Source organism: Megalops cyprinoides, chromosome 17, assembly GCF_013368585.1.
Source record: "Megalops cyprinoides isolate fMegCyp1 chromosome 17, fMegCyp1.pri, whole genome shotgun sequence".
In the NCBI taxonomy this organism is placed as follows: domain Eukaryota; kingdom Metazoa; phylum Chordata; class Actinopteri; order Elopiformes; family Megalopidae; genus Megalops; species Megalops cyprinoides.
In genome coordinates, this window is record NC_050599.1 from 12,590,846 (window position 1) to 12,617,990 (window position 27,145).

The following is a 27,145-nucleotide window of genomic DNA, read 5'->3' on the forward strand; positions in this document are numbered from 1 at the left end:
GGTCAGACTCAACCCTTCACACTCCCCAACATACCCAGTCTTAAATGCTAAAAATGCCTAAAATGCAGCCCCAAACACACAAATACAAAAATAGTCTTTGTCCCTATTAATGCAAATTATTCTGCCTCTGTTACTTAGTTCAACCTCCCTCTATTTTTCCATGAGCACCAACATCTTAAAGATGTTCTAAGTTTAGCCATCCAAACACCAAATAAATTGGACCCCCAGTGTGTTGTAAAAAAACTGTATGTTAAAAGAAACTGATTTTCCCTTTTTTATCGTCCAAATACTCCCTGAAGGATGCATGGGGGGAGGATAAAGCATCATTTCTGAGAACTGGTTATAAGGTTAATAAGCTGATGGATCAACTGAGGATTTCTCCGTGTATAATGAAATATTATAATGACTGCTCACTTGCTACTCTGATACCAAAATCATGGGAGACTGAAAAAAAGTCTTTTTAATGAAGAACAGCTGAGTTTTTGCATATAATTTAGGGTCACTGAAGAATCTAAATATTTGAGAATTATTATTTTTTTCCTGTAGCTGAATTAGATTTAGTTCGGTAATAATGTTTCTTTATGCTTTTAAATTTAAAGCGCATTTAACTCTTCGAGGTTTGATTTAAAATAATAAGTTCGTTTCATCAACTCCTTTGTAAACATATTTTTACAGGTCCGGGTGGGTCTGCATGCTCTTTGGACGCCATCTATAGGTAGCGTCATGGAATAGCCCTTTTCATATAGGTATACAATTATTTATTTATCTTGGATCATGTAATTTATTTCTATTCAAGCAGATATGTCAGCATCAGTTAACGGTGAGCAAATCATACTTCTGTGCCGAGGGAAAATTCTGAGCATTTTAAAATGACCATGGCTATTAACATTCTTTTTCACAGTGAAATTATTTCCATTTCAAATATTGAAATGTTAGTAAAATAAAACGATTGGAATTGTACTACATTTAAATATTTTGTGTAAAGCTTTAAAAATTATATCTAGAAATAGGGCCTGAACATTTCTTTCCCAAGAATGACCTCATGTTTGACTACGAAGCAATACCATTTTCCATACTTCACAGAACCCAATAATGACATTTTAAGCATAACATTAATTCAGCGTGGAATAGATGTGTTTTTCTCTCCTCCTTCCACGGGTTAGCCACCCCTAGCATCTATTCATCATTTAATGGACGTCTAAATAAGTTAAATGCACACAAATGTTTGCTTTTCTATAACTAGCCCAACAAAGACTCGACTCAAATGTATTTAAGGTTTCCGTTTTTGCGAAAAAAAAATTACAGCGGAAATAATTTTGATTTATCCAGCAAGACCGAGGCATACATTCATTTGAGGTATTTAAGGGCAAATCGGACGGAGAATGCACTGGCCTTTTCTCGTTCACTACAGCCAGTCAAAAACAAACCAACAACGAAACCATCGGGCGACAGACCAAGACTCACACATGATTCCGTCTAGTTGTCCGACGCACAATCAAGTCCAGTAGGTGGCGGTAGTGGTCCTGTAAATTGATGTATAATCTGCCAATAAACACCATGAAGAAGGCGCTTGCTACCTTTGTGAGCATGCGCACTGCCCATGTAAACAACATGGCGCTGGAGGCATGTGTAGCGTTCCTGCTTGCAGAAGAATTGGATGCAGATGATAATGTTCCTTTCGTTGCAGATGCGCTGCGACACATTCAAGGAGTCAGGTTTGCATAGCATATTTACTGCACAAGATTAAACCAGTTAAATGTTGTGGCCAAGCTGTGTTTTTTTCGAGAGCTAGCTGAGACTGCTAACAAGTTTGCCAAGCATTAATGTTAGCTAACTAGTTAGGTGCATTCTTTTAGATAGGAGTAGTTAACTGGTATTGCCCTAACCAAATCTAACTAGATAGAGTATTGGCTGTATCAGATGTAATTAGCAAGTAAAGTTTGTTTTACAATGGAAGGGTAAGGGACTCTTAGTTGTTTCTATGGTGTAATGTTTTGTAAAATATGTAAATGTTGGTTTTAAGGTTTTGTCAAATACCATAAACCACAACAGCACGAGGGTCTAAATTTACTTAAATTTGCTTTTTATTAAAAAATTCTATTACCTTTAGGTTTCGCTAGTGTAGAAGACTGTACGTTTTTGTCCTTTCCTTAAATGTTCGAAAAATCGTCCTTAAAAAACTGAAACGTTAAAACTTGCAGAGCATCCGTAGTTGACAGTTGTGTGAATGTGTGTGTGGGGTCCAACGCTGCAGTTCACAGCAATGGCTCAGCTGGATATACGAGTATAGAAATATTTACCTCGATTATCAAAGTAAATGTTCTATCAGTTTAATTCATTACAAATCATGAATGCATTTATCACTTAACGAACATGACATACCATAGGGATGTGTTCCAGAGATGCGAATTTTGCACTTAGCACAGTATAGGTAGCTGTTAAATAAATATCTCCAAATGCACCTTAAACATGAAATAGACGTGTTTAATACATGCATATTGAACACAGTACAGTGCTTTAAAATTTACACCATTCAAAACCAGCATTGTAATTGCAGCTGCCTTTGGTTAATGTTACCAGCATGCTGCAATGTAGTCTTCACCTTTTCTGTTTGATCCAAAATGGTTTTCATTGTAGGCTGTACTGACTGAAAATAAGGCACTGCTTCAGTTTTCATTTCTCCTGTTTCTGCCCTCCCTATGATATGCTTTTAGTGTTTAGGATATTTGATTTATGATTTGCCTAATATGGCCATTGACAGTCATGTTAGATGACCTTTTTGATGCCATAAATGCTTAATGACTGTTATTTGTGTGAAATGATAAATTGAGAAGCCCATGTTTATTTAAAATAGTTTATTTAAACACTTTCACTGGTTATCTTTGGATAGTGTTACAAAGCAAGTGTAGTTTGCACTGTGTCACCTCCTGTGAATTCTGAAATTTAAAATGAAAAGAAATACAACATTAGTCATTATGGGGTTTTGTCTTAGAGGCTTCAGTAGCTATGAAGTAGCCAAAAACTGTTGAAATGTATCCTACCTATACTATCATAGTCATACCTATCATTATTATGTTATCAATATGATATCATTAATATGTTGTCATTTGTGTGATCTTTGACAAGACATGTAGTTACTAGTATAGCTACTGATGTAGGCAAGGTAGACAAGTTTCCTTGCATTTGTTAATTTGCTATTTTTTATCTTAGGGATAAAACTGAAGGGGACTACATAACTACAGTGGTACCTCAATACAGCGTTGTCGAGTTCCAGAACCACTTCCAGTTAACACCAACTCAGGTGGAGGTATGTAGCAATGTCTTTGATAATGTGCGGCTTTTTGGATTTATATCTGCTCGTCCCTCAAGTGCTGTTGCCGGCATTTAATTCTCACTTGTGTGTTTCCTCCTGACTGCAGGAGCTGATTACATCATTAGAGCCTGTTAACTGGAACTTCACTAGGAGAAAATGGCCTCTCAGGAATATCATCCTGTCAAGTCTCTGGACTCTGACCACCCTGGAGTCATACAGAGATGTGGCGGAAAGGTTCCAGACCAGCAAATCTGTCATCTGTGACCACTTGCATGAGTTCTGTGCACTACTCACAGAACACTTCTCTCACAAGATCAGGTGGCCTAAAGGGGCCGAGGCTGAGGCCTCTGTGGCGGGCTTCTCATGGGCGGGGTTACCAGGCACACTGTGCGCAGTTGGGTCCCGTCACGTCCCCATTGACAAACCCCAGGGGGTCCCAGAGCCCGAGGCCTACCTCAATGCCAAACAGTTCTACTCCATCAACCTCATGGCCTTCTGCGATCACGCTGGGAGATTCGTTCACGTAAACGCGGAGCACCCCGGAGGGTGGCATAACTCTCAGGTCTTTCAGATGACTGAAGTGGGCAAGGCACTGCAGGAAGACCCTCAGGCCCTTCTTACGGACCACCATCTTGTGGGTGATGCCACCTTCCCTCTCTTTGAGTACCTGCTTACTCCTTTCCCAGATTTTGGCGACCTTGTCGTGAAAAAGGGACGTTATAACTGGAGGATATTTTCGACCCTTAAGGTGATACAGAATGCCTTTCGCGTTCTTCTGTCTAGATTTCACAGACTGAAATCTCTTCAGATGCACTCCATTGCAAAGACTAGCACTGCTGTAAAAGCATGTTGTATTTTGCACAACATGTGTTTAGAGACTAACAATCCAGTGCAACTCGATGACACGGACTGTGACACGGTATTACAAGAGCCTTTCCACTTACTGCCAAATGGGCACTCTGGGAGTTTGGGTGGCATATCCAAAAGGCAAGACATTGTTGCATCGCTCGGAAGAAAGAGACCTCAAGATATAATGTGATTGTTTCAGTACTGTTCTTTCATTTAATAAAGTGTGACATTCTTTGACATATTTTACATTCAGTTTTGTTGGCCACTAACCATAACAATTTGTCACTATGGATATACTTCATGCATTGCATTGAATTTCTGTGCCTCTTTGCAGGGCACCTGGAGTAGATGGACAACAAAATATTTACAGCTTTAGATCACTGGTAATGACTCATGCATTAGTCAGTTAAAATCAACAGATTGAAAGTTGTTTGTTCCCCAATAGTGTTAAGTTATGATCTTGCTCTTCATATTCCTACATATGTGATGATAATAAAAGAACATGTTGGGATATTTGTTTTTTTTTTTCATTTATTTAATCCTTTTACACATCCTTTAAGCAGGTTTACAATGAATATGTGCATATATTTCATTTGAGATTGTGACTGATTAAAGCACAGCATTCTTAAGTATGACCACAGCTGAAGATCGTTTGTTATAGTTACATAAAACTATGATACACACATGATGTCCATTGTAAGTTTTTTTCTTTCAGAGAACTATCTGCAATAATAGAAAAAAAGTTTAAATTTATCATAGTGAAATCTGTAATGGGAACTAATCTATTGCCTAATTTGAAATATTTAAATGGTCCAGTTTAAATATTAAAATTTAATATGTTTATGTTTATTATAAACATACATGATTCTGATAATTGCTTCCCATTAGTAATACCCCATCCACCTATAATTAGTGGGCCTGCGCAGCGGTCGCTGAACTGATCCCCATGACCAAGCAGACAACCACTGATCTTTCCTCAAGAGATCAGTGGCCACAACTTAATATCCGACCATCCAGCACTTCTAGGAAAATTTCAGTAGCATGCAGGCTAACGCAGTTGAACAATACTTAAACTGGCAATTAGGTAACCCGATGATATTGATCTGTGGACAACTTTATGACGTATCGGGGACCTTTTCGGGTGGAAAAATCAAGGGTAACTTCCCCAGACGTATTTGTAAGTCCGTACTGCGCACGCGTAGACCACGTACCCCGATTCCTCAGAGCGTCGCGCAGTACTGCCGTGTGTTTGTAGCCCGTGTGTCCAGTCACACTTACTGGGGATTGAGTGGGGAAGGTAAGCGGCGGATAGGAAGGGGGACTTCAGCGCCGCTCCGAAATGGCCGGGCAACAGTTCCAGTACGATGACAGCGGCAACACATTTTTCTACTTCCTAACGTCCTTCGTCGGACTCATTGTCATCCCGGCCACCTACTACCTCTGGCCAAGGGATCAGAATGCGGGTAAGGCCCGAAACCCTGGGTTGCAAACAGAGAAACGGTATAGCTAGCTAGCTTGGCATTCGGGGCAAACAAGAAACCGTGTTGTAAACATGAAGGTACAGACAGACCACTATTACAGAGGCCTGCACAACTATTCTTGTCCGTTTAATTCAGTCGCTGGCTAACACTTATTGGTCAGCCTGATCGTGATCAATTTTGCAGCTAGCTAAAAGAAGTCGATATGTGACTGAAAATGACTTCTAACTAGCATGAGAGGTAACCTGGGTAGGATCACTATGTTAGCTAGTGAGCTAACAGCCCAGTGTGTGACATAACTGGTTGGCTAGCTCTCCGACGTGGAATCGGTATCATAGTTATCTCGGAATCTAGGTAAAGGTTAACTAACTGAGCTGTGCTGGAAAGAGTAACGTACCCAGTTAGCTAGTTGTGTGTTTTTTCGTGTGTGTTTTTAGCTGAAAGCCGTCTTCAAAACTTGAAGCCCTCGTTAGTTAGGCTGCTACTTAGACTGAGTTCCCCTTGGCTAGGAATTTAGCCAGCGTTACCGGTGGCTACAGCCAGCTAACGTTAGATAACATGCATGGCTTGGTCTGAAATGTGATAGCTTGGTAACGTTAGCTAACTAGGTGGGTATTGGTTTGATCGGTCACTGGCCCATTATAATTATGTAGTTACTTTAACATAGATACTAACTGGTTATAAAACTGCTTTGTGGTTATGATATCCAACTAACATTAGCTAGCTAGCAGCAAACAGGCTGCGACTGGCTGGTTTGTACAGTTAGTTAGCTAACGTTGGAGAGCAAGTGACATGGACATTAGGCCACTGATTATTTCAGTTCCAGAGTTAGCTAGCTGGTTAGATAAATCTGATTGCCTAACAGGTTTCTACAGGGAGAAGACAGAAGAGACACAATCTCACTGTATTTGGCTAACTTAGCTTAGTTAACTTACCTGTTACTTTTAGCGATCGGCTGCGAGACGTTCTGTGTGACGTGTGCTTTTTACAGTCGATAGCTAGCTGGTTAGCAATCCATAGGTAGTTAGTTGGCTAGCCACCCAGATAGGTTTCTTTTAACATTCTCTAACGATTTGGCTTGTAAAGACCTACTGACAGAAACTATCTTGTATTGTGAAGGCCCAATCACACTTGTTTGTTAGACACTCAAGCTGTTATCTAGTGAAATATTTAAAGTTAGCTAATTGACCAACCTCGATCCTCATCCTTATGCAAAAGATGGCAAAACAGACTATAAACTAAGAAATATGCAAAAGCTTTTTTTTAATTGTTATTGAGCTAATTCTCTTTGCTGTCCCATGTGATGGTTTCTAACCGAATTACAGTTTCAGTAAGTGTCTTTTAGTTGAAGACTGCAATTATCATTTAGCCTAACGTTATATAACATGCATCGTTCTAACTAATTTTGTCCGGCTATTGGTGCATAAACCTTGTATGTTTTGTCTGCACCATACGACTCTAAACTCGTATTGACAACTAATGAAATGATCTGAATGAATACAGTAGCCTTTGAGATTAATTTACACGGGCATAAATGAAAAAAAAATCCTGGAGTTTAATGCCCCGAAGTCTTTGGTTGCAAGTCGTTTCTTACACCCTGATCAAGTCTAATTAACTGTCAAGGTCAGTGTTTCTTAGACATTTTCTCCAGAGACAAAGGAATCAAGAAGAATGCAGCTATAAAAGAGAGCCAGAACAACCCTGTATTTCTTTGTGCTTCCCGAGATTTACCATTGGCTGATTTTTAAAAATCTTTTTTTGTATTATTAGTAAACAATACAGACTTGATTAGATGTTAAACATTTGATAATATGGAGTGGTTAGTTTCTAACTTTTATGCATTTATTTTCATTTTATTTTCATTTTATATTTTACACCCAATATGCAGAGTTTCTGACCTGTCCTTTGAGCCACTTAGGTAGTGGTTTTGTTGCAGTGTGAAGGGAAATGTTACATGTCTCAGAGGACATGATCAATTCTCTGTTGGCAGGTGGCAATAGATTAAATTCTTTATGCACGAAGAGTATGTTTTCAAAAACATTTTAGCTAATCTGACAAGCAGTGTTTTTACATCTCAGCCAAATCTGCAGCCTTAAAACTGAGTTTTGTTATTTTATAGCGAAGCATCATATATTGATGTTGCTTATTTGCAGTAATAAAGAGTGCATATATATGCCCAACATCATATAAGGTCATTTGTGTTCCATTTTGCTTTTCAGGAAATGATAAATGGCCAGATAAATAAGGCCTCTTCCAAAAGTAGTTGTTCTGTGGGGAAATGTTTGAGTTATGTGTTCATTAAGACGAAATTTTAAATTGAAGATCAGAGACAGTACGAAGTTCTCCTTTACTCCTTGGGGTAGCTATGAATTGTGCTTTGAAGAATAGAGCAGTGGTGTAGGCAGTTGATTGGAGTTTACTTTAGGCTTCATTTTTTGGCTTATTTAGAAGCCCTTAAAAATTTTTTATCAGTGACAAAAATGGAGAATATTGGCTTTACATGCTTGTTATCAGGATTATCTGCCTATTTTTTTAAACAATAATGTAGGATTGATGAAAAAAGTGCATTGTACAGGACTCTGCTAATCCCCAAGAGACAAACAGCCTTGGTTTTTAGAAAATAAAGCCTGAATTTTAATCTTCAACAAGAAGTTTTATTCAGCATCATAAACACAGTGATGGCTGGCTGTTTTCATTCTCTGTCATCCTATTAAGATATGTTAAGCAGATTCCTCATAAGCTTTTTTGCTGACAGTTCGATTCCCATTTTTGGTCTGGTTGTCTTTCGTTTTTTATGTTCTTGTTTCAGTTTGTTATCCTTTTCCTGTTTTCATGTTAGGCAGTTGAATAGTTCAGTACTGAAATGGTAAACATTGGATTTGTGAAGGCATATGACCTTTTAGTAATATACTCTGGGGAGAATGTAACCTGTTTCTTGTCAGTGACCACGCGCCCATTTGTTCCACTAAATAATAAAATAATGGAAGCATTATCTGAGGCCAGGGGAGACATGTAGGAGATCACCTCCATTCACAAGGATGCATTCCTGAGATTCTCACCTTTGGGGAGAATCCAGGAAGACTGTGTTGTACCCAGGCTAAAGTCCTACCTATAATGAGGATTTGTTCCTGACAGACCAAAAACACATTTTGAGTATTAAAAATGGTATTGTCAATCAATTGATAAGTGAGTATGTATTCAAGCAATAATGCAATAATCCAGTGAATAATATCAAATTTTATGTTATAACAAGATGCATCTTGGGATTGCTACCTGACACTGAAAACACAGGACACAGCTCTGGTAATTATGAGGGTTCTCCTGTTATGTAATACCTCACCACAGTGGTATAGTAGTATGTTGAGGGTGAACGTAAGGCTAGCAAGTTATAACTGGTATGTTGTATCTCTGTGGAGTTAGGGGAAATGGGAGTACACACACCAGCCCTTTCTCTCTCTCAGGGGTTGAGTGCTGAAGATGTAGTTTTCTACTTTTGGTACTTGGTACCTAGGTCCATTGGGGTGAACTGAATATGAGGGACATGTGTTTGAAACCCAGGTGACAGGCTGCTTTTGCACCCCGTGCTTAGGCAAGGTACATTGTAGACTGTTAACTCGGCTGAGGTGTAATATAAACAATCAGCGGTAAACTGATGTCTGCCTGTTTCTCTTCTTTCAGCTGTACTGCAAAGCACAGCGCTGGTGCCCCTGTCATAATCAGGCTTGGCACACTGTTATAGCTGTTTATTAGCTTTAAAATGGAATCCACCTTTTTTCGACTTGGCAGTAGGGAGTAGTGGTTAAGGAGCTGAGTGTGTACTTCCCTAAGGTTGCAGTTGTGATTCCCTAGCTTGGGCACAGCCATTGTAGCCTTGACCAAAAACCCCTTAAGCCGAATTCATTCAGTAAATGTACAGCTGCATGAGTGCCTTATGTAAAAATGCAAGTTGTGTAATTTACCATGGATAAGTGCATCTGCTAAACATACATAATGAAGGCCATATTTAATGATGCGGTTCAACATATCTCAACTTTGACTACTTCTGCCACCTAGACAAGCTTTCATCAGAGACCAGGATTGGTTTTGGGCTGCTTATCTTGTAAGAGTGAATGTGCTTTGTGGCACTGACACTTAAAGGCTCAGTTCAGTTGGGCATCTCTGTTTGTAGAAGATAATGAAATGCTTAGTGAAGCTAACATAAGATCAGCTGATGGGTGTTTTTTGTGTCAGGGATCTACCAGCATGTTGTAAAGTAAGTCTAGCACTCACCCAAACAGACAGCTCATTTTAGTAGTCTGAACTGCTCTGTCACTCAGTGGAGTTCTCTCCAAGGAGACACAGCAGTACTGTGCTGAAGACACAGACATGGAAGGCATTCCAGAGATATGAGTGTGTGTATCAGGTTGTCTTTTGGAGGAATTTAAATCCAGAGTAGTCAAAGAAAAACAAGTCCTTTCTATGGTTGCGGGCCCATTTTCTCATGTCGTTCCTGAAAGCACACTGTCAGCGTGTGCTTTAAGAAAGGGAGTGATGTATCATCTGGCTGCTCAGCTAAACAGCCCTACTGTATGTTAATGTCTCCCTTGTTTGCTTCTATTTCTGGTGGTGGATCAGCGAGGCAGGACTGAAAGAGTGCACGTTGGTGTCTGTGTGTGTCTGTGTGTGTCTGTGTGTGTGTGTGTGAGAGAGAGAGAGACAAAGAGAGACCGAGAAAGGCATCTGTGTGGGCTTGCCTTCCTGACTCCGTCAGCTCCAGTGAGTCGTGTGGCAGCCGGAGAGCCCGGTCGCACGTAAACGTCACTCTCGGAGCGTCACGCGTCCGCCCGCGCGGTGGCCCATCTGGCCTGGGCACACGTGTGCCCGTGGGACGTGTCAGGAAGCGGGAGATGGGTGCTTCCCTCCCTGGTGATTCCTATGATGTGGAAGTTCTGCTCACAGATCCACAGTCCTGGAGCAGGTCCCATCTGCTCTTGGGTTGTGTCCCATATCCTGGATGTGTAGAGCCTCCAGCAGAACCAAATGGTATTAGCCAAGCTTGGTAAATGCCTCCAAAAATGAAACTTTTTCTCAGGGCTGAGTTGGGCTCCCCTGTCAGAGGGAACTCTGAATTTTATTCTCTTTAAAGAGCATACAGAGAAAGTCAAGATTCCACTCATTCATCTTGGAATCTTTTTTTGAACCATGTTCCATTGAGTCCAGATTACTGCACAATGGTGGAATGCTCTATGTATGTATGTGTATATGTGTATATATGTGTGTGTATATATATAAGGTCACATCAGGTCTTTTAGGACTGTTTTCTACTTCTCAGGTAGTCCAGACAGCTGTTGCGTTGGCCAGCCTAACTTTTGTGCTGACCATCTGCTTTGCGTCTGCCCTATTTCAACAGAGCAGCTACGGCTGAAGTCTCTGCGGAGAGTGCACGGAAGGTGTCTGTGGTACCGGCTGCGCTTGATGAAATCACAGCAAAGCATAGTCCCAACTCTAAAGTAAGTCTTCCCCTTTTTCCTTTCTTTCCAAGGCTTTGTGGCTCTACCTCGTCTTCATGCTTTGCAGGTTGGTTATTGGAAGCAAATATATAGCGGTGTTTTTCATTCATTTCACAACACCTTTCACATTACATTGCATTACATCATTTAGCAGATGCTCTTACCCGGAGCGACCAAATAAGTGCATCACAATGCTAAGAGTAGTTTCATCGATACTTGCTTTTGCTGAACTCAAGGTTGTGCAAGAACGGAAGAAAGCCCTGGTTACATTTGCAGAAAATTGTGCACCGCCTGTGCTTTCAAGTCCCTCAGATTATTTGTTATCAAGCCTACAGTCAAAAAAGTTCGCAAAATTATTTTTACAGCAGTTTTTTTTTCCACTTATTTTGCTTTTATCTGTATAGTCTGTGGTTTTAAAAAAAAGACTGACAACTACAACTGCAGAATGGTTGCTTTCTGTGTGCTCCGTGTAGTAATCTGCGCGGAGTGTCACCAGCTGCAGTGCTGCAGATAAAGTCCATGCCCATGCTCTTCCACTCCTTTCATTCTTCAGTGTTTGCCTGCAGCACATCATAAATAACAGAATGTGGCATTTCGGGATGGTGGAGGGGCTGCTCAGTAGGTGTGCTGTTATGGAGAGGAAGTGACCCTAGTGGCACAAATTCCATATTGTACTCCCACCGACCACCTGCGTCGTCCGCTAGGAAAAAGGAAATAGTCATTCACGCGTGAATTTTGGGAAAGTTGTGTCGTATATGTGCAGTGTAAGGCGCCTTCCACACAAAGGGGCCACCTTTCCATTGTGGTCCATTGTGTCTTGTATATCGTGCCCTCACCCTGTGGTTTCCTCTCTGCTGTTCGATCATCCAGCTTGGGTTGATTTGTGTGTCCAATGTGTATGGATTTCTGCCCCACACATGGAGAAATCTATTCAGGGCTTGTGTATAAACCCAGTCAGAAGTCGTTTCAGCTACCGTATGTGATCCTGGTATGAACGTGCAGGGCCGCAATCGCATGTTAGACTTGATGGTTGTAGGCAGCCTCTGCTGTGTGAGGGTCAGTGAAGGTCAGGCTGCCTTTGAGGACTCCAGCTGTTTGGTTTAGCTTCACCGGACAGGTCCGGGCGCTGCCAGGGCCGCAGCCTGGCTGAGATGAGAATATTGTGGCGCAGATGAGTGTAATGTATTCAGTGAACACACCTGGAGCTGTGTGCGCGCGCTCAGCAGTGCCGCGCGGGCCACGCACAGACCTATGGGCTAGGTGGTTGCCATGGAGATGTTTGCTGCAGAGGAGGGATTTCCTGCTCGAAGGGCAGCAATCCTACCCGATTAATAATGAAGGCAGCGAAAATCTTATCTCTTACGCTGTCTGACACTTCTCATCTCTATCTCTGAAAAATCCTCGATTGCACTTCAAGAATTACGCCCTCACTTTGCGAAAGTTGTCTGCGTGTCACACCCCGTGTTATGATTTAACTCTTGCCTTTCCTATCCTCTATGTATGTTTATTATATTTGTGTGGCAGCAGTGTAATAATTATAAATAATTTTATGAACCATTTGGGGAAAGAAAATCATTTGTATGGTGTATGTTCAAAAATGTATATTTTGTTACGGTGCGAATATTTTTTCATGAAACTTGTAAGGATGTTCTCCGTATTAATTTTGTTCGCTGTTTCTCGGAGATAATTAATATAAATAATTTTATTAATATAATTAGCGGTATCTGCTCAGGTTTTCCGGTAGCAGGGCATACACACCTGAGGGTGGTGAGTTGTTTGCGTTTCCTCTTATCCATTCTGTCAGTGATTTTTTTTTTCCCCCTTTTCCCTCTGATCACAGATTTGTCGTCTCTCTTCTCTTGCAGAAAAGCAGCCTTGTTATTCGGATGGGCTGTGTTTTTGTTCCTTGCCTACAAGGTGTCTAAATTAGACAGGGAGTACCAGGAGTACAATCCATATGAGGTTTTAAATCTAGAGGCGGTAAGTCTTTTTCACTGTACTTTTTCAGTTTCTCTCTGGAGTCTTTTCTCTGTAAGATAGTTCAACTGTTTTGTCCAACAGTAATTGCTACAAACTGTGCAGGGAAACTGTGGCATTATAGGAAACCTCCTACTAATGCTCATATATCTAACCAAAAGAAGAACGGACAGGATGCAAAATGTCTCGTCCTCTGCGTTTGTAGGGTGCGTCTGTTGCTGAAATCAAGAAGCAGTATCGAGTGCTCTCCCTGAAGTACCACCCTGATAAAGGTGGCGATGAGGCCATGTTCATGATGATCGCTAAAGCTTACTATGCGTACGTACTCTCCAGATTCCCCTGTTTATATTAATTACGGTTACGGTTAACGTCAGGATGTTTGGGGACTGACCTGTGTCTTATTCCACAGTTTAACAAATGAGGAGTCGAGGCAGAATTGGGAGCAGTATGGCAATCCTGACGGCCCTAGAGGTAGGCAGCCAAGGCTTTCCATTTGTTGGTTTTAAGTGCTCATTGAACGCAGTGTTTGCGTTATGTAACTGTGTTATGGTAATTACATTTATCGATCCTTTTTACTTTGCTTTTCACATTTATCTCCTCTCCTGCAGCCACAAGCTTTGGAATTGCTCTACCTGCCTGGATTGTGGACCAGAAAAATTCCATGCTGGTATGTTGTGTAGCGTCTTGCTGTAGCTTGTAGTCTCTAACACAGGGCTCTTCATGCTAATATTTGGTATAGTGTCTCGCTGTAGGTTATAGTCTTTAACACAGGGCTCTTTGTGGTGGTATGTTGTGTAGTGTCTTGTTGTAGGTTTTATTCTTTAAAGACAGGGCCCCTCAGTTGCTTCATCATACTTGATATGTCAAGTATTCTGGGACAGTACTGCTGGCAAGGGGCTATCCTAAATAGAGAGTGAATGATTGATCTATTCATCATTAATGTAATAAACTGGTTGTGGGGGAATGTTGCATAGTTTTCTAAAGGTAATAGCTGTAAAGCTATAATAATTGTAAAAAAGATTAAAAACTCAAATTATTGATGTCATGTATTTTCCCTGTGTTTCCTAGGTATTGCTCGTATATGGCCTTGCTTTTATGGTCATCCTTCCAGTTGTGGTGGTAAGACTTATTTATCTATGTAGATAAAAGGTTACATGTGAAACTATATCACTGTGTAAGATGGCTTTATATCCAAACGTACTACAGTTACTGACGTAGTAAAACATGACTGCAGCACTTTTCCTTAATGCTAACTTCAGATTATTAATTCAGGGCTGCTGTCATTATTTGAAATGCATTTGAAACCTTTTTACAGTTCAGGGATGTCTCTGAGCTGGGCGTGGTTTTTTATTTTACCGTCTAAACACACTTGCATCCTCCTGGTCATTTTAATGAATTGTTATATTCTCCAGGAAGTTTGCAGACGCAGGCAACTTTGGAAAACATTTACAATAAATTCATTTTCTCTGCCTCACTCTAAAGGGGTGCTTCTCAATAGTACACTTTCCATAAATGACACATCAACCACCAAAACTTCACAGGCCCCTACATTGCTCATTATTATGGCCATATAAAAAGCCCTCCCTTTCAGTGTGAAACCTGAGCATGTCTGTGCTACTTTGGGGGTCATGGAGGTAACCAAAACATTAAGCATCACCAAAGGTAGCCTAGTAAAGTGAGCCTTGATGCGAGTGTTTCTGAAACGAAAGGTTATTTTTGTGATATTTTATATTAAGCTGTAACAGTAGTAATTGAACACAGAAATGGCTAGTGTCTTTAGTCTGGAATATAGGGGCAGGGATTGTTGTCTCACTGTTCCGAAGACAGTTGCTTAACTCTTACGAGGAGGTAAATTAATAACGACACCCGCCTCATTGTTTGTTCTGACTCTGTGTGTGTTCAGGGCACTTGGTGGTATCGCTCAATACGCTACAGCGGAGACCAAATCCTCATCAACACTACGCAGCTCTTCATGCACTTCATGTACAAAACCCCCAACATGAATATGAAACGTAAGTACTCCCGTTCACTGAAACCACAGAGGGGTTCGTCAGGGCAGCCATGTTGTTGGATGCGAACTGTGTGACAGACTGAGTGAGCAGCTGATCCTCCCTTTGTCACTCATTACATGACATTACGTTGTTGCCATTTAGCAGACGCTCTCACCCAGAGCGACTTGCGTAGGTTATAATTTTTACATGTTATCTATTTATACAGCTGGATATTTGCTGAAGCAATTCTGGGTACCTTGCCCAAGGGTACAACAGCAGTGACCTGGTGGGGGATTGAACCAGCAACCTTTTGGTTATGTGGCCCTGCTCCTTACCACTGTGCTACACTGCTGTTCGTTTGCTCCCTCAGGGTTAACAATGGTGCTGACGGCCGCCTTCGAGTTCGACCCACGTAGCAACAAGGAAGCCACGATCAGGCCCACAGATAACGTAGAAGTGCCTCAGGTAATGAAGTCATCAGCGGGCCCTATGTACAGCTGGGGAGGGGGGGGGGTTACGTGCTGTTCCACTGCCTCACCAGTAGGGTGCGCTCACCATCAGTCCGTTACCCTTTCAGCTGATCCGTGAACTGGGCAACATCAATGTGAAGAAGAAGGAGCCTCCCTTCTGCTACCCCTACAGCCTGAAGGCCCGTGTGCTGGTCCTGTCCCACCTCGCCAGGATGGAGGTGTCCGAGGACATTGAAGAAGGTGTGCTGTGACACTCTGGGGGACCTCTTTACTTCAGTTTGTGTGTGTGTGTGTGCGCGTGTATTTGTGTGTGTGTGTGTGTGTATGAGTGCACACATATAGGTGTATGTTGGGTGTTATGTGTGACCAAACTGTGCCTGTTTGGTCCACAAATTTGTCCCTTAGTAACTTCTTACAGCAAACAGCAAATGCATTTACCTTTGTACTTTTGAATGTTCACTTGTCAATAATGGTGATTTTGCCCGGCACTTCTCCTTAACATGTATTACTCTGCATCTTTGGTTTTGTGCACACGTGCGGCGGGTGGGGGTGGTTGTGGTGCGTTGCTGGGAGAGGCGTGCAGCGTGGTTCTGACTCCCTCTGTTGCCCCGGTCCTCAGATCAGCGGTTTGTGGTGCGGAAGAGCCCGGCTCTGCTGCAGGAGATGGTGAATGTGGGCTGTCAGCTCACCATGATGGCAAACAGCCGAGGAGGTAAACCTGCAGTGCCTGTGTGAAATAATACCTTATTGTGATAAATGCATCATTATTTTTATTCTTGGAAAGGATTTTTTTTTTTCTTGACAGTTTCCTTGCAGGTTCTCCCAATAACTGCACATGTTTATGGAAGAAAAACCTCCAAAGCCTTTCTGTTGAAATGCAGCAATTTCTTTGAGTTTCTTTTAGCTCAGTGAAATGATTTCGGTTCAGTAAATGTTCTCGTAGAATTTGACACAACTTCCCTGCCAGAAGCTCATAAAACGCCATAGGAAGCCTCTTTTCAGTGTAATCCATGCTGGAGGGGGACTTGGCAAATACTGACTACAGGGGCCTGAATAAATGTGACCCTCTTATTTTCTTGGATAAAATGAATTATTTGTAAACGTGATTTTGCTTTGTGCCGTGCCACTCAGATTGCAGTATTCATTTTTAAGAAAAAAATTATCCATTGTGTGCATTTTTTCCTCTTACACTCTGTTTTTATTCCCCGTCTAATCAAGGATATGAAAAAGTGTGGAGGCATCTGTATATGTATGTCTCTATATACATACATATGCTTTATGAGTAGTGTAGAAAATAGAACCGTACACGTTAGTGATTTGGCCTGTTGAAACCTCTCCTTCCCCCAGGGTTCCACGCCCCTCGCCTGGTCTCCATAGAGAACTGCATGAAGCTGACCCAGATGACTGTGCAGGGCCTGCAGGAGTCCAAGTCCCCCCTCCTTCAGCTGCCACACTTTGAGGAGGAGCACCTCCGGTACTGCATCTCTAAGAAGGTACTGCAGGAGTGTGTGTGTGTGTGTGTGTGTGTGTGTGTGGGGGGGGGGGGGGTGAAAGCTCCTGACCTTTCATTGACCTTTTCCCTGGTTTTCCCTGAGTGAGTGGTATCCTCTGAGTGAGTGACCGGAGGGCCGGGCTTCCTGGAGTGTTAACATGTCTGCCTTAATGCACTTGTTTAAAAGCACCCAGGGCTGTTCTCTGAAAAATCATCACATTAGTCATTTAACTTCTGTCTTTATTGGAACCCAATACCGATTTATAGTTTTACATGACAGAAAACCCCAGGAAAAGTCTTTAATCAGACTGCTTAAAGCAGGCCATCAGTCCTTGATAGTGTGGTCTTGTGGAGTCACTGTAAATGATTGAAGAAAGGGCTGTTCTGGGTGATTGCCCTTGATTAGCCGCGAGAGGTGCTGAGGTGCAGTGAGGAGTGCAGATAAGCCGCTGATCCCAGGCCTGCTGTCTCGCAGTATAAGGTGCGGAGTCTCCAGGACCTGGTGAGCCTGAAGGAGTCAGACCGCCGTAGCATGCTGCGCTTCCTGGGAGAGGAGAAGTACGACGAGGTTATGGCCGTCCTCGGGAGCTTCCCGCACATCACCATGGAGACCAAGCTCCAGGGTAGGTCACGCTGCCCTGTGGTTCACAGGGATCCAGGAGGTGTTGGCATTACAGCATTCTCATCATTCTGCTTGTAGCCCAGGGTGAAATTTGATTGGACTCTTGAGGTTTAAAAAAAAAAAAAAAAAGGGTCAGCGTTGGGCCTATTTAGTTGTATTTCATAAAATGGTTCATATTTTTTATGACAATAGGTATACAGGTGATCAAGCTTACATGACACACACTCAAGCTGAGTGTACATTCCGAGAGGTCTTCTGGGAATAAAAGCAGTTTCTTTTTTTCCTCTCAGTGTTGGATGACGAAGACAGCAATAACATCACAGCTGGCTCTATCGTGACTGTCACGGTCACTCTGACGAGAAAAACGATGGCAGTAAGTTTGTTTTATGTGATACTTGCTAGCACATCTGAGTAAACATGCCTCTGCTGTTCAGTAGCTGCATAATGAGATCTATTTCAAGGGCCATCGCTGGCTGTGAGCCAAGCTGCCTTTGTAAAAGCCGTTCCCTTTGGGTGGGGGTCTTTCACACGTGCGGTTGCAGACTTCGCCACAGGGTGGCGTTTGCTCTTTGCAAGCTAGGTTTTCAGATGCAGCCAAGCCCGTCTGCCTTCTGTTCATATTTCAAAGCCCGTGGAAATGCAGTCAGAATAATCTAAATGCATGGGCTTTCTGCCTAACAGAAATAAACCACTGAGCACTTCTTGCTTGTAAAATTGAATATGAAGATTATTAGGAGGAATGCCAGTCCTTTTCATTTATTTACACTGCTGCTGGTCATGCATTTGAATTCCATGCCAGTGCATTTTATAGTAAACCCACAGTGTCTGAACCTTCTGGCAGAAAGTGTGTTAGATGTTAAGTGTAGAATGGATGTGCAAGTGTGAAATTGTAAAGTGTGAATTGTGTTTTTATGAAATTATTTATTTCTCTGTGAAAAAGGACGTATTTGAGAAGGAACAGGATATACAGTGTACAGGAGAAGACACCAATGTGGAGGAGGCGGTAAGCATAACTCACCCAACAAATATTCCAAATAGAAAGGATTGTATTATCTCTCTTTCTACAAATTGACCACACATAAATACCTGGTATCATTTTTAGGTGTATTAAATATCAATTAAACTGATATCCTTTGTGGCTATGTAACTGTGCCTCTGTGGTGAATTAAGTTGAGGCTGAGTAGTGTTTTGCTGTGGTGGCAATAGAAAGTGAATATTATCAACAGTAACAATTGGTACAGCACCTTTCAAGTGCAAGTCCAAGGTCTGAGGATGTAGAGTGCTTCTATTCTAGCTCTGAACTTCACTTCCCATGAGCACCCTTATAAAATGACCGATGACCATTTCGTCACCATAATTTTGACTCCCTAATTTCTCCCCAACACCCCCCACCCCCCACTACAGCAAGGTGACGCCGGCAAAAACAAAACCAAAGTTTGGCAGAGCAAGAATAAAGGAGCCAAGAAGGCAGCCAAGTCGAAGAAGAAGAAGCTGACCAAGAAGAGGGCCGTCGGTCAGCAGCAGCAGAAGACGGACAAGCAGAAACAGGCCAACGGGAACGTGGCAGGCAACGTAAGGCTGTGCTAGCCCAGCGCCGCCGGCGGCTGCGTGTTCCTCACTCGGCCGTCACAAGTTTCATTTATTATTCATGAAAGAGCCTCCGTGTCGCCTGACTGTTTCTGCACAGAGCATACCGTTCCATCTGCATGAGGCCAGGCAGTATAGCTGAAGCGCATCAAACGCAAGATTCCAGTTACGGCATCTTTATGGTCCCCATACGGCGGGAAGTTTTTGTTTCCGCAGTGGTAATGCACATTATGGTGTCCATAGTGGTAATGCACATTACGGTCCCATTTGATGGGAGCTGGCTTGGGTACAGTTTTAATGGCTTTTCCTGTGACATCGATGGGAAACATTCAACCATTGATAGTTTTGGTTGCTCTCTGGGTGAAGTTGAAATCAAAAGAATTACAGTTAATGCTCTCAAAGGTGAATTACCATTTGTGTCTTAATGGGTGCAGGTCTGAATTGATGGAATGGAATTTTGTTTTAAGCATTGACGTATTCCTGGCAGCCAGAGTAATAAGTCCAAAAAGAGACCTGCCTGTTGGTTGTGAACGCTTTGCATTAATGTGACTGTAGGAAGCAGTTGCCGCCGCTAAAGAGGAAGACGATGACGTGTCGGACAAGGGCAGTGACTCGGATGAGGGGGAGGCCAACAAGGATTCGCCCAGCGAACGAGATGAAGAGAGCGATAAGCAGAGCGACACAGAAGTGGACGATATGGGCGGAGACGATGAGGAGGTTGGTGTCATGCAGGGTGGGGCGGGTCAGTCTGTCAGGCCCTGCCATGGCCAGTCCCATGGCACTGACCCTGGGTCAGACGTCTCTAACTGTCAGACCTTGCGGTCTCTGCCCTGACTGGTCCCATGACGCTGACCCCGAGTAAGGCGTCTCTAACTGTCAGACCATGTGGTTTGAAATGTCGCTTACTGTCAGACTATGTGGTTTATGTGGTCTATGTGTCCTGACTGCTCCCACACCACTGACTCAAGAGTGTTTTTCTGAACACCCATGCTTAAAAGAGGATGGAACAGTATTGAAATAAAACCAAAAAATGGGTTTAAATGGGTTCACTTTCAATGATATGGGGATCATTGAGAGATTGGCAGATTGTATCTTTGTGATGTGGTATACTTTGTGTGGTAGAACAGTGCTCCAGAGATTGAATGGAGATTATATACAAATTTACACCTAATGTGGGCTCAGTGATTTGTTTCAATCACTTCTGTCTTATATGTTGTAATATGATGTCATGAGTGTGCTGAGCTGTGCTCTCTGTCTTTCTCACTCTCCCTGGGTGCGTTTTTTTCCTCAGGAATGGGCAGCCTTGCAGCAGAGTATTCAGCGCAGGGAGAGGGCTCTTCTGGAGACCAAGTCAAAGATCACACACCCCGTCTACAGCCTTTACTTCCCAGAGGTAGGTCCTGGTCTCGCTTGGTCTTCATTAGGTGTTCAGTCCTGCAGCTGCAGGAAGTGGAGTCAGGGTGGCAGACGGAGAGAGCTAAAGGTTGCAGGTTTGCATCCTGGTTAGGGTTAGGCCAGTGTTTCTCAGTCCTACTCCTGGAGCCCCCCCTGTCCTGCATATGGTCTATCTGTCCTTGCTCCAAACACACCTGATTGAAATTAGTGTGATTAACAGGTGCGCTCAGCTAATCAAAAGTGCCACTGATGAGTTCAGTCAGGTAGGTAGAGCAAGGAAAGATGGAAAACGTGCGGAGCAGGGGGGCCCCAGGAGCAGGATTGAGAATCAGTGGGCTAGGTCATTGTGTGGTTGGGGTTCCTAACCTGAATTGCCTCACTGGATATGCAGCGGTATAAAATAAGTAATATGAAAAAAGATATGTAAGCTGTGCAGACCGGTCTTGGCAAGGGCATCTGCCAGGTCAGTATGAAATGATCAGTTGTAACCAGTTTGAGAAGCGCGGGTGAGGCAGGTCAGTGATCTCAGTGGTGTCGTTTTGTTGAATACAGGAGAAGCAGGAGTGGTGGTGGCTCTATATTGCGGACAGAAAAGAACAGACGTTGGTGTCGATGCCCTACCATGTCTGTACCCTCAAAGACACAGAAGAGGTGAGTGCCGCTGTTTTGAAATCAGGACTCTTTTCTTCATAAACGTTTTACTAGATGGGAGGATATGGTGTGGAGCTCTCTCCCCTCGCTGCCAGGTTTGCCGCATCATCTCTAGGATAGGACAAGCACAGACCACATCAGATAACTTTCTTATTGGCTGGTAACCGTGATGTTCCTTTCGGAGAAGTGGGCATTGCTGTTTGTTATCTACAGAGGTCTACACCCAAGACATGTTTGTCATATTAAGAGCTCTGCATTTCAGCATCTGAAATTGGTCGCAAAGAGAGCTTCCAGAGACCCTCCTCCCTGGCAGCCTTCCATAATTAGTTGCTAGGCAACCTCCATATTGCAGCGTCAGGCCCTTAAAGGGCCGGAGCCCCGTCTGCAGAGTGTTTGTTTTGACTGCACCGACAGCTTTGCCCTACACTCAGGGGAGGCTGGGCAGGGAATGCACTACTGTCTGCACTGGCAAACCTTTTTCATGCACTGAAACACTGTCATGCGCTTCAGGGCAACGCCCAAATACAGTCAGGTCCACTTTCATTCCAGTTTACATCATTAATGCTTTGGCTGTGACGATCACTGAAACGCATGCATCGAACAGGCCACACTGTGCTCAGGGTACGACAGTCACACGGTTTACAGAATGCTGAAAGGCTGAAAGGTTTAGATGAGACTGAGGCAGTAATGGTAGGATCTCATGGCCTGCAGAGCCCAAATGCTAGGCTCTGTGCAGAACTCCACAGCCCAGTGTCCTGCTCTGTAATGGCAGAGGTAGCCATTAGCTGTGGAGATGTATTACTTTGGGGGGAACTTGCGTTTAGAAGATGGATGGATACTGTTACACCTTTATGCAGTGTATGTTGTCTGAAGTGCAGAATAGAAAAATGTTCTGCACAAGCTGCTGTATTGATGACCATTAGTTTAGTTGGATGTTGCAATCATATTTTTTGGCTGCAATCATATTTTTGTGTTATATAAATGGAAATCATATATTTATACACACACGCTCATGTACACAGGCGGTCGACAAAATAATCGGAACATCAACAACAAATGAAAAGTGACTTATATTTTATATCTTATAACTAAATCATGTTTAAAAAATGAGTCTACACAATGCCAGTAGTAATTACCAATATGTCTGCTATAAAATGCTTTTTGAAATCAACTCTTTGTGAGCTTCAAAAGCAACATGATAGATCTGACAGATTTTGAAAAAGGTCAAATAGTGCCTGAATTGCAGGTGTGTCAGTCACTGAAATGGTAGAATGATGTAATAATGTCAAGGGGAACAATGGTGAAAATCATGACCGCTTACACCAAATGAAGAAGTGCCTCTCAAGAGAGGAATTGTTGCTGAAGTTAGTCAAAGTTGAAGTTACCAAAAGAATAGACCAGCAGTTAACAGGATAGTTGTTAAAAAAGGCAAAACAATGGGTAGGTTAACCAATAATAAGCTACCACAGACCTGACCCTACACCTCTGTGACCCAGTCTCAACACAAACTGTATGTCATGAGCCTCACGAAGCTGATATTTATGGCAGGGCTGCCATTTGGAAATTGCTTGTAACCAAGGCCAGTGCTCAACAACGCATAACCTGGTAGAATGAGCGCAAAACATGGACTTCTGCACATTGAAAGCAAGTCAAATTACATGCAGTAATGTGGTCTGATGAATGGTCTTTTAAGCTTTTTCCTACATCTGAATGATTTTATGTTTGGAGAAAGCCAAAGGAGGCCTTCAGCCAACATTGCCTGTTCCCAACTGTTAAACATGATGGTGGATCTGTTATGGTATGGGCAGCCATCTCGTGGGAGTCATTGGATCCAATTATTACTCTGCATGGTAGAATTACAGCCAAGGAATGATAAGCTGACCAGATGCACCCGACGGTGCAAACATTGTTTCATCAAGATGTTCCCATATTCCAAGAGGATAACGGCCACTGCTAAACGGATTCAAGAGTTGGTGGATGAAGTCAAACACTTTCCATGGCCTCCCCGATCACAAGATCTGTAAAAATTGCTGAACCTTAATGGGAAGTTCTGAAACGTATGGAGTGTGGAGTAGATTTCCACCTCCTTCATCTCTCAAAGAAATAGTGGTTTTCTTTCTTGAAGAATAGATTGATATTCCCATATCTCACTAGAAATTCAAAACTTGTATAACTGCATTCCAAGCTGGTCTGAAGGCAAAGGGTGGCCCAGTCACATTACTTTATGAATATTCATACATTGTTTGGTGTTTGCATTATTTTGTCCAACCCCTGTATAAGTTAAAGCAGAGAGCAGAGTATTGTAAATTTTTTTTTTTTTTTTTTTTTATTATATAAATGTTTCTTCGGCACAACTGACGTTGTTTATGAACGCTTTTGTGCTAACAGGTCGAACTGAAATTCCCTGCGCCTTCAAAAACCGGAAACTACCAGTATTCAGTGATTTTGAGATCGGATTCTTACATGGGGTTAGATCAGATTAAACCATTAAAGGTAAGAGGTGTTCTTTCTTTTTACATCAATTCAGCAGTCTCTTGTATAAGAACTGTAAGTAGAATCTGAATTGTTTTAAAGGGCTGTTTTCTAAGAAAAGTCCTTTTAAAAGTTTTCCTTTTAATTACAGCTGGAAAAGTATATCCAATTTAAACCATGAAGAAAATAATTCAGTTTTGTGGAAGAGGTCCATAAGTATTTAAAAGTGAACCCTGGAGAAAATGTTAAATTGGACCTACCAAGCTAAAATCGATGGCCCTTACCAGGCTGATTTGTAAGGAATTGGTATGTCCAATTGGTATCCCAGGGTTCTGTTATTGTTGTAGAATGATGCTAATGCACCTTTTGAAAACAGCACGACAGCACCTAAAGGGAACTGCACGGTCAGTGCAGTGATGTTTGTATGTGTCTGTGGCTTGTTGGCTCTGTGTCTGAACCCTACGGTCCTCCCTACCGCAGCTGGAGGTCCACGAGGCCAAACAGATGCTCGACAACCACCCGCAGTGGGACATCCCCGAGACCGAGGAGGAAGAGGAGGACCAGGAGGACAGCGACGGCATCGAAGAGAGCGAGGATGAAGATGAGGACAACGACTAACCCCGCGAAACGGACTGACCCCCCCCTCCCCCCACGACAACCCTCCCCTTCCACCCGACAGCTACGACGAGAACAACCCGCCCGTGCATCTGCGCAGAGACCCACAGGGGCGCGCTCCGTCTGTCTCTTCCAGTTTTTTAAATTACTTAAATGGAGAAAAAGAAAAACGCAAACGATCCAGACCCCGGCGAGTCTGAAATTTGGGCTGTCAGTTGTTTTGTGTGTCAGGATGAGGAGCGCGTGCCACAGGCCGTGGGTGCCAGCACTGCCCTGGGAAGCCACTGACACACCATTCAGCAGGGGCCCCTCACCTGTCTCTGCTTTGGATCTGGGGGTGCATAGGGAGCCACCCCCGCATCACACCTCCGTTAAACAAATAAAGAACTGGCCTGTAACAGTATAGCTCATGCCTTTTTTTTGGGGAGGGGGGGAGTTAAGTTTTATTTTGTAGTTTTAGTGTACAGGAAGTCTGTTTAAAAAGTGGAATTGTGAGCCATTTACTTAAAAACTAAAAAAAAAAAAAAAAGTTAAATGTTGTATCTGTTCCAATTTTCAAAGGGGGTTTCTCTGGGTATAGATCTGTGTTGTCACAACACGTGACAAAGTGTGTTCTTTTAATCACGTGGGGTTGCTGTAACGCCGGGCTCTGTGTTCTTGTCAGACGATCTCTGGAGTTTCACAGGGGCCAGGAGCTGCTCAGCCCCTCTCAACAGGCCTCAGCACTTGGCACTTCGCTCTTAGATATTTTTTAGACCGCAAGTGGACATTCCACCATGGACTTATCTCTTAGTGATGGTATCCTTCCTTGCCCACCCAAAGACAGTACTCCCGATCATTATTGGTAATAGTCTTCACATGCTTGGTTTGTTTTCAGTGCTTCTGTATGTAATTTTTTTTTCCAAAGGACATTTTTATTATAGCCATCCAGTCTGTTACCTGAATCTGAGATGTCAGAGCTGAATAGACCTTGGAACTAAGTTCATGGCTGGGGGTCTGGCAGCATAACAGTTGTATAAAGCAGTTCTATTCAACTTGCCTAAATTAAGTGGTACTTAACTTCAGTTGAATGCAGTTGAATGGAACCTCAAGAACTGTGACATGGAGACATTGATGTCTCAGTTCTTTCCCTTCCCATTTGACAGTTTGGGTTGTGATATCGCTAAGTTTCTGTCGGCCCATGTTCCGTCGTACGGTTTTGAGAAGCATATGGAGGTAATTGTGGTTTACTGTGTTGTACATTCCAGTCAGCTCCTTCATCTGAAAGGCCTTATAAAAATCGCAAGATTACGACATTGAGTAGAAAGTCACGTGTGCAATGAACCTGTTTAGGAGTTTTTTCCCCTTACTGAAAATCTTTGGCCTTCATTTAAGTTTTTAGTAATCCAGGCTGTGCTGTGGTCTTCTGGTTAGACGATCCATAGAATTGTCCAGGTGCTGTTAGGTCAATGAATGATGAGGAAAGGTTAGCCTATTAGGGATGTACTGTGCAGTGGATTGGAAGCCTTGTTCTTGCAGATTCAGCTCAAACACCTGAAAATGAACTTTGATAAATGAGTGGAGGTAATCAGTACATGCGCTCTTTTGGAATTTGTGAATGGACGTATTTTGTACCAAAGCTTGCTCCCAATGTAATATGCAGACACGTTGGTCTGTATGAGATGGTTTCATTTACACAGTGCCACTGTTGCAGTAAAAAAAGATCTGCTTGTGAGGGTGATAACGGTGTTTGAATTAAAAGAGCTTGTCCTTCAGAGTAGTTCAACTGTAAAAATTTCCATTTCACTCAGTTGAGCAAAACTACATAGGGGACAGCACCTGCACACGAACGGGGGACCATGTATTCATTGAATGGCGTGAGTGCATTAGGTAGTGCAAAGCTGACCATGTTGGCAATGTACTGAAGCCAAGGCAAAAGACAGACATTATCATTTGGGGAATTTTGGTAATTCACTGCAATGTTTTTTTTTAAATTTATTTATTTTTTTATTTTAAAGCAACTAAAGTTCTGTATCCTGCAAACAGCCTCAATCAGTCCCAGGTAATTGGTAAAAGGATGATGTCCATCTGATTGGATATTGTCTAAAATGTAGAAATGTATCAAATGTAACTAGCAGTACACTTTTACAAATCTTTTTTTTTTTTTTTTTTCTTCAAATCTTTTTTTTTTTTTGGTCAGTTTGAATTTATCATCATAGACCTAGGCGCTGAACCTAGCTGACTTACGTATTTTGTAGTTATGTCTGGAAGCTACGTAAATGAACTAAACTTTCGTAGTGACTCATAAAAATAGAATGTTTTTTTTTTTTTTTTACTTAGTATAAATGTACTGTTGGAGGGAAAAGGTTCTATAAGGCTGCATGCTCTGTAAACGCAAGCACCAAACTGTAAAATCAAGTTTCAAACAGGTTATCTAGAAGATTATTGTACTCAAGTATTATTAATCTGCAAGAATGTAGCATTAGTTAACATGCTGTATTTAAAACTGCAGTAACATACATCTACATAAATGCAGTCTTCAGATTCTTACAGGCCAAATAAGAATTAATTACCCAGTAATATCTGCCACTTTTGTTTACAAGAAAACTGTCATTGTAAATGGAAAATATATAATATTTGTATTTAAATCATTTCAAATAAAATGGTAAGACCTTTTAAAATGAGAAATGTTTTTTTTTCCTCCTCAAAGTGGTATGAAGCAATGTTCAGAAAAATGTCAGGTGTGGAAACCAAGCACACTTGTT

At 42.3% G+C, this 27,145-nt stretch overlaps 2 protein-coding genes across 2 annotated transcripts; both read left to right on the forward strand.

Moving 5' to 3' along the window:
• The first annotated feature begins 1,557 nt into the window (after positions 1-1,557).
• si:ch73-257c13.2 (protein ALP1-like) lies at positions 1,558-4,420 on the forward strand. Its single transcript, XM_036550249.1, has 3 exons — positions 1,558-1,715; positions 3,211-3,307; positions 3,420-4,420. Exons 1-3 carry the CDS (start codon positions 1,558-1,560, stop codon positions 4,350-4,352), a joined length of 1,188 nt encoding a protein of 395 aa, XP_036406142.1. The 3' UTR covers positions 4,353-4,420.
• Positions 4,421-5,359: 939 nt separating this feature from the next.
• sec63 (SEC63 homolog, protein translocation regulator) lies at positions 5,360-26,963 on the forward strand. The gene is made up of 21 exons (XM_036549933.1): positions 5,360-5,625; positions 11,030-11,129; positions 12,995-13,109; positions 13,312-13,424; positions 13,516-13,577; positions 13,715-13,773; positions 14,175-14,225; positions 15,010-15,118; positions 15,468-15,562; positions 15,675-15,807; positions 16,187-16,279; positions 16,915-17,060; positions 17,535-17,682; positions 17,972-18,054; positions 18,622-18,684; positions 19,086-19,253; positions 19,824-19,985; positions 20,560-20,661; positions 21,216-21,314; positions 23,703-23,807; positions 24,267-26,963. The coding sequence occupies exons 1-21, from the start codon at positions 5,502-5,504 to the stop codon at positions 24,402-24,404; spliced, it is 2,268 nt and encodes a 755-aa protein (XP_036405826.1). The 5' UTR covers positions 5,360-5,501; the 3' UTR covers positions 24,405-26,963.
• Positions 26,964-27,145: the final 182 nt, after the last annotated feature.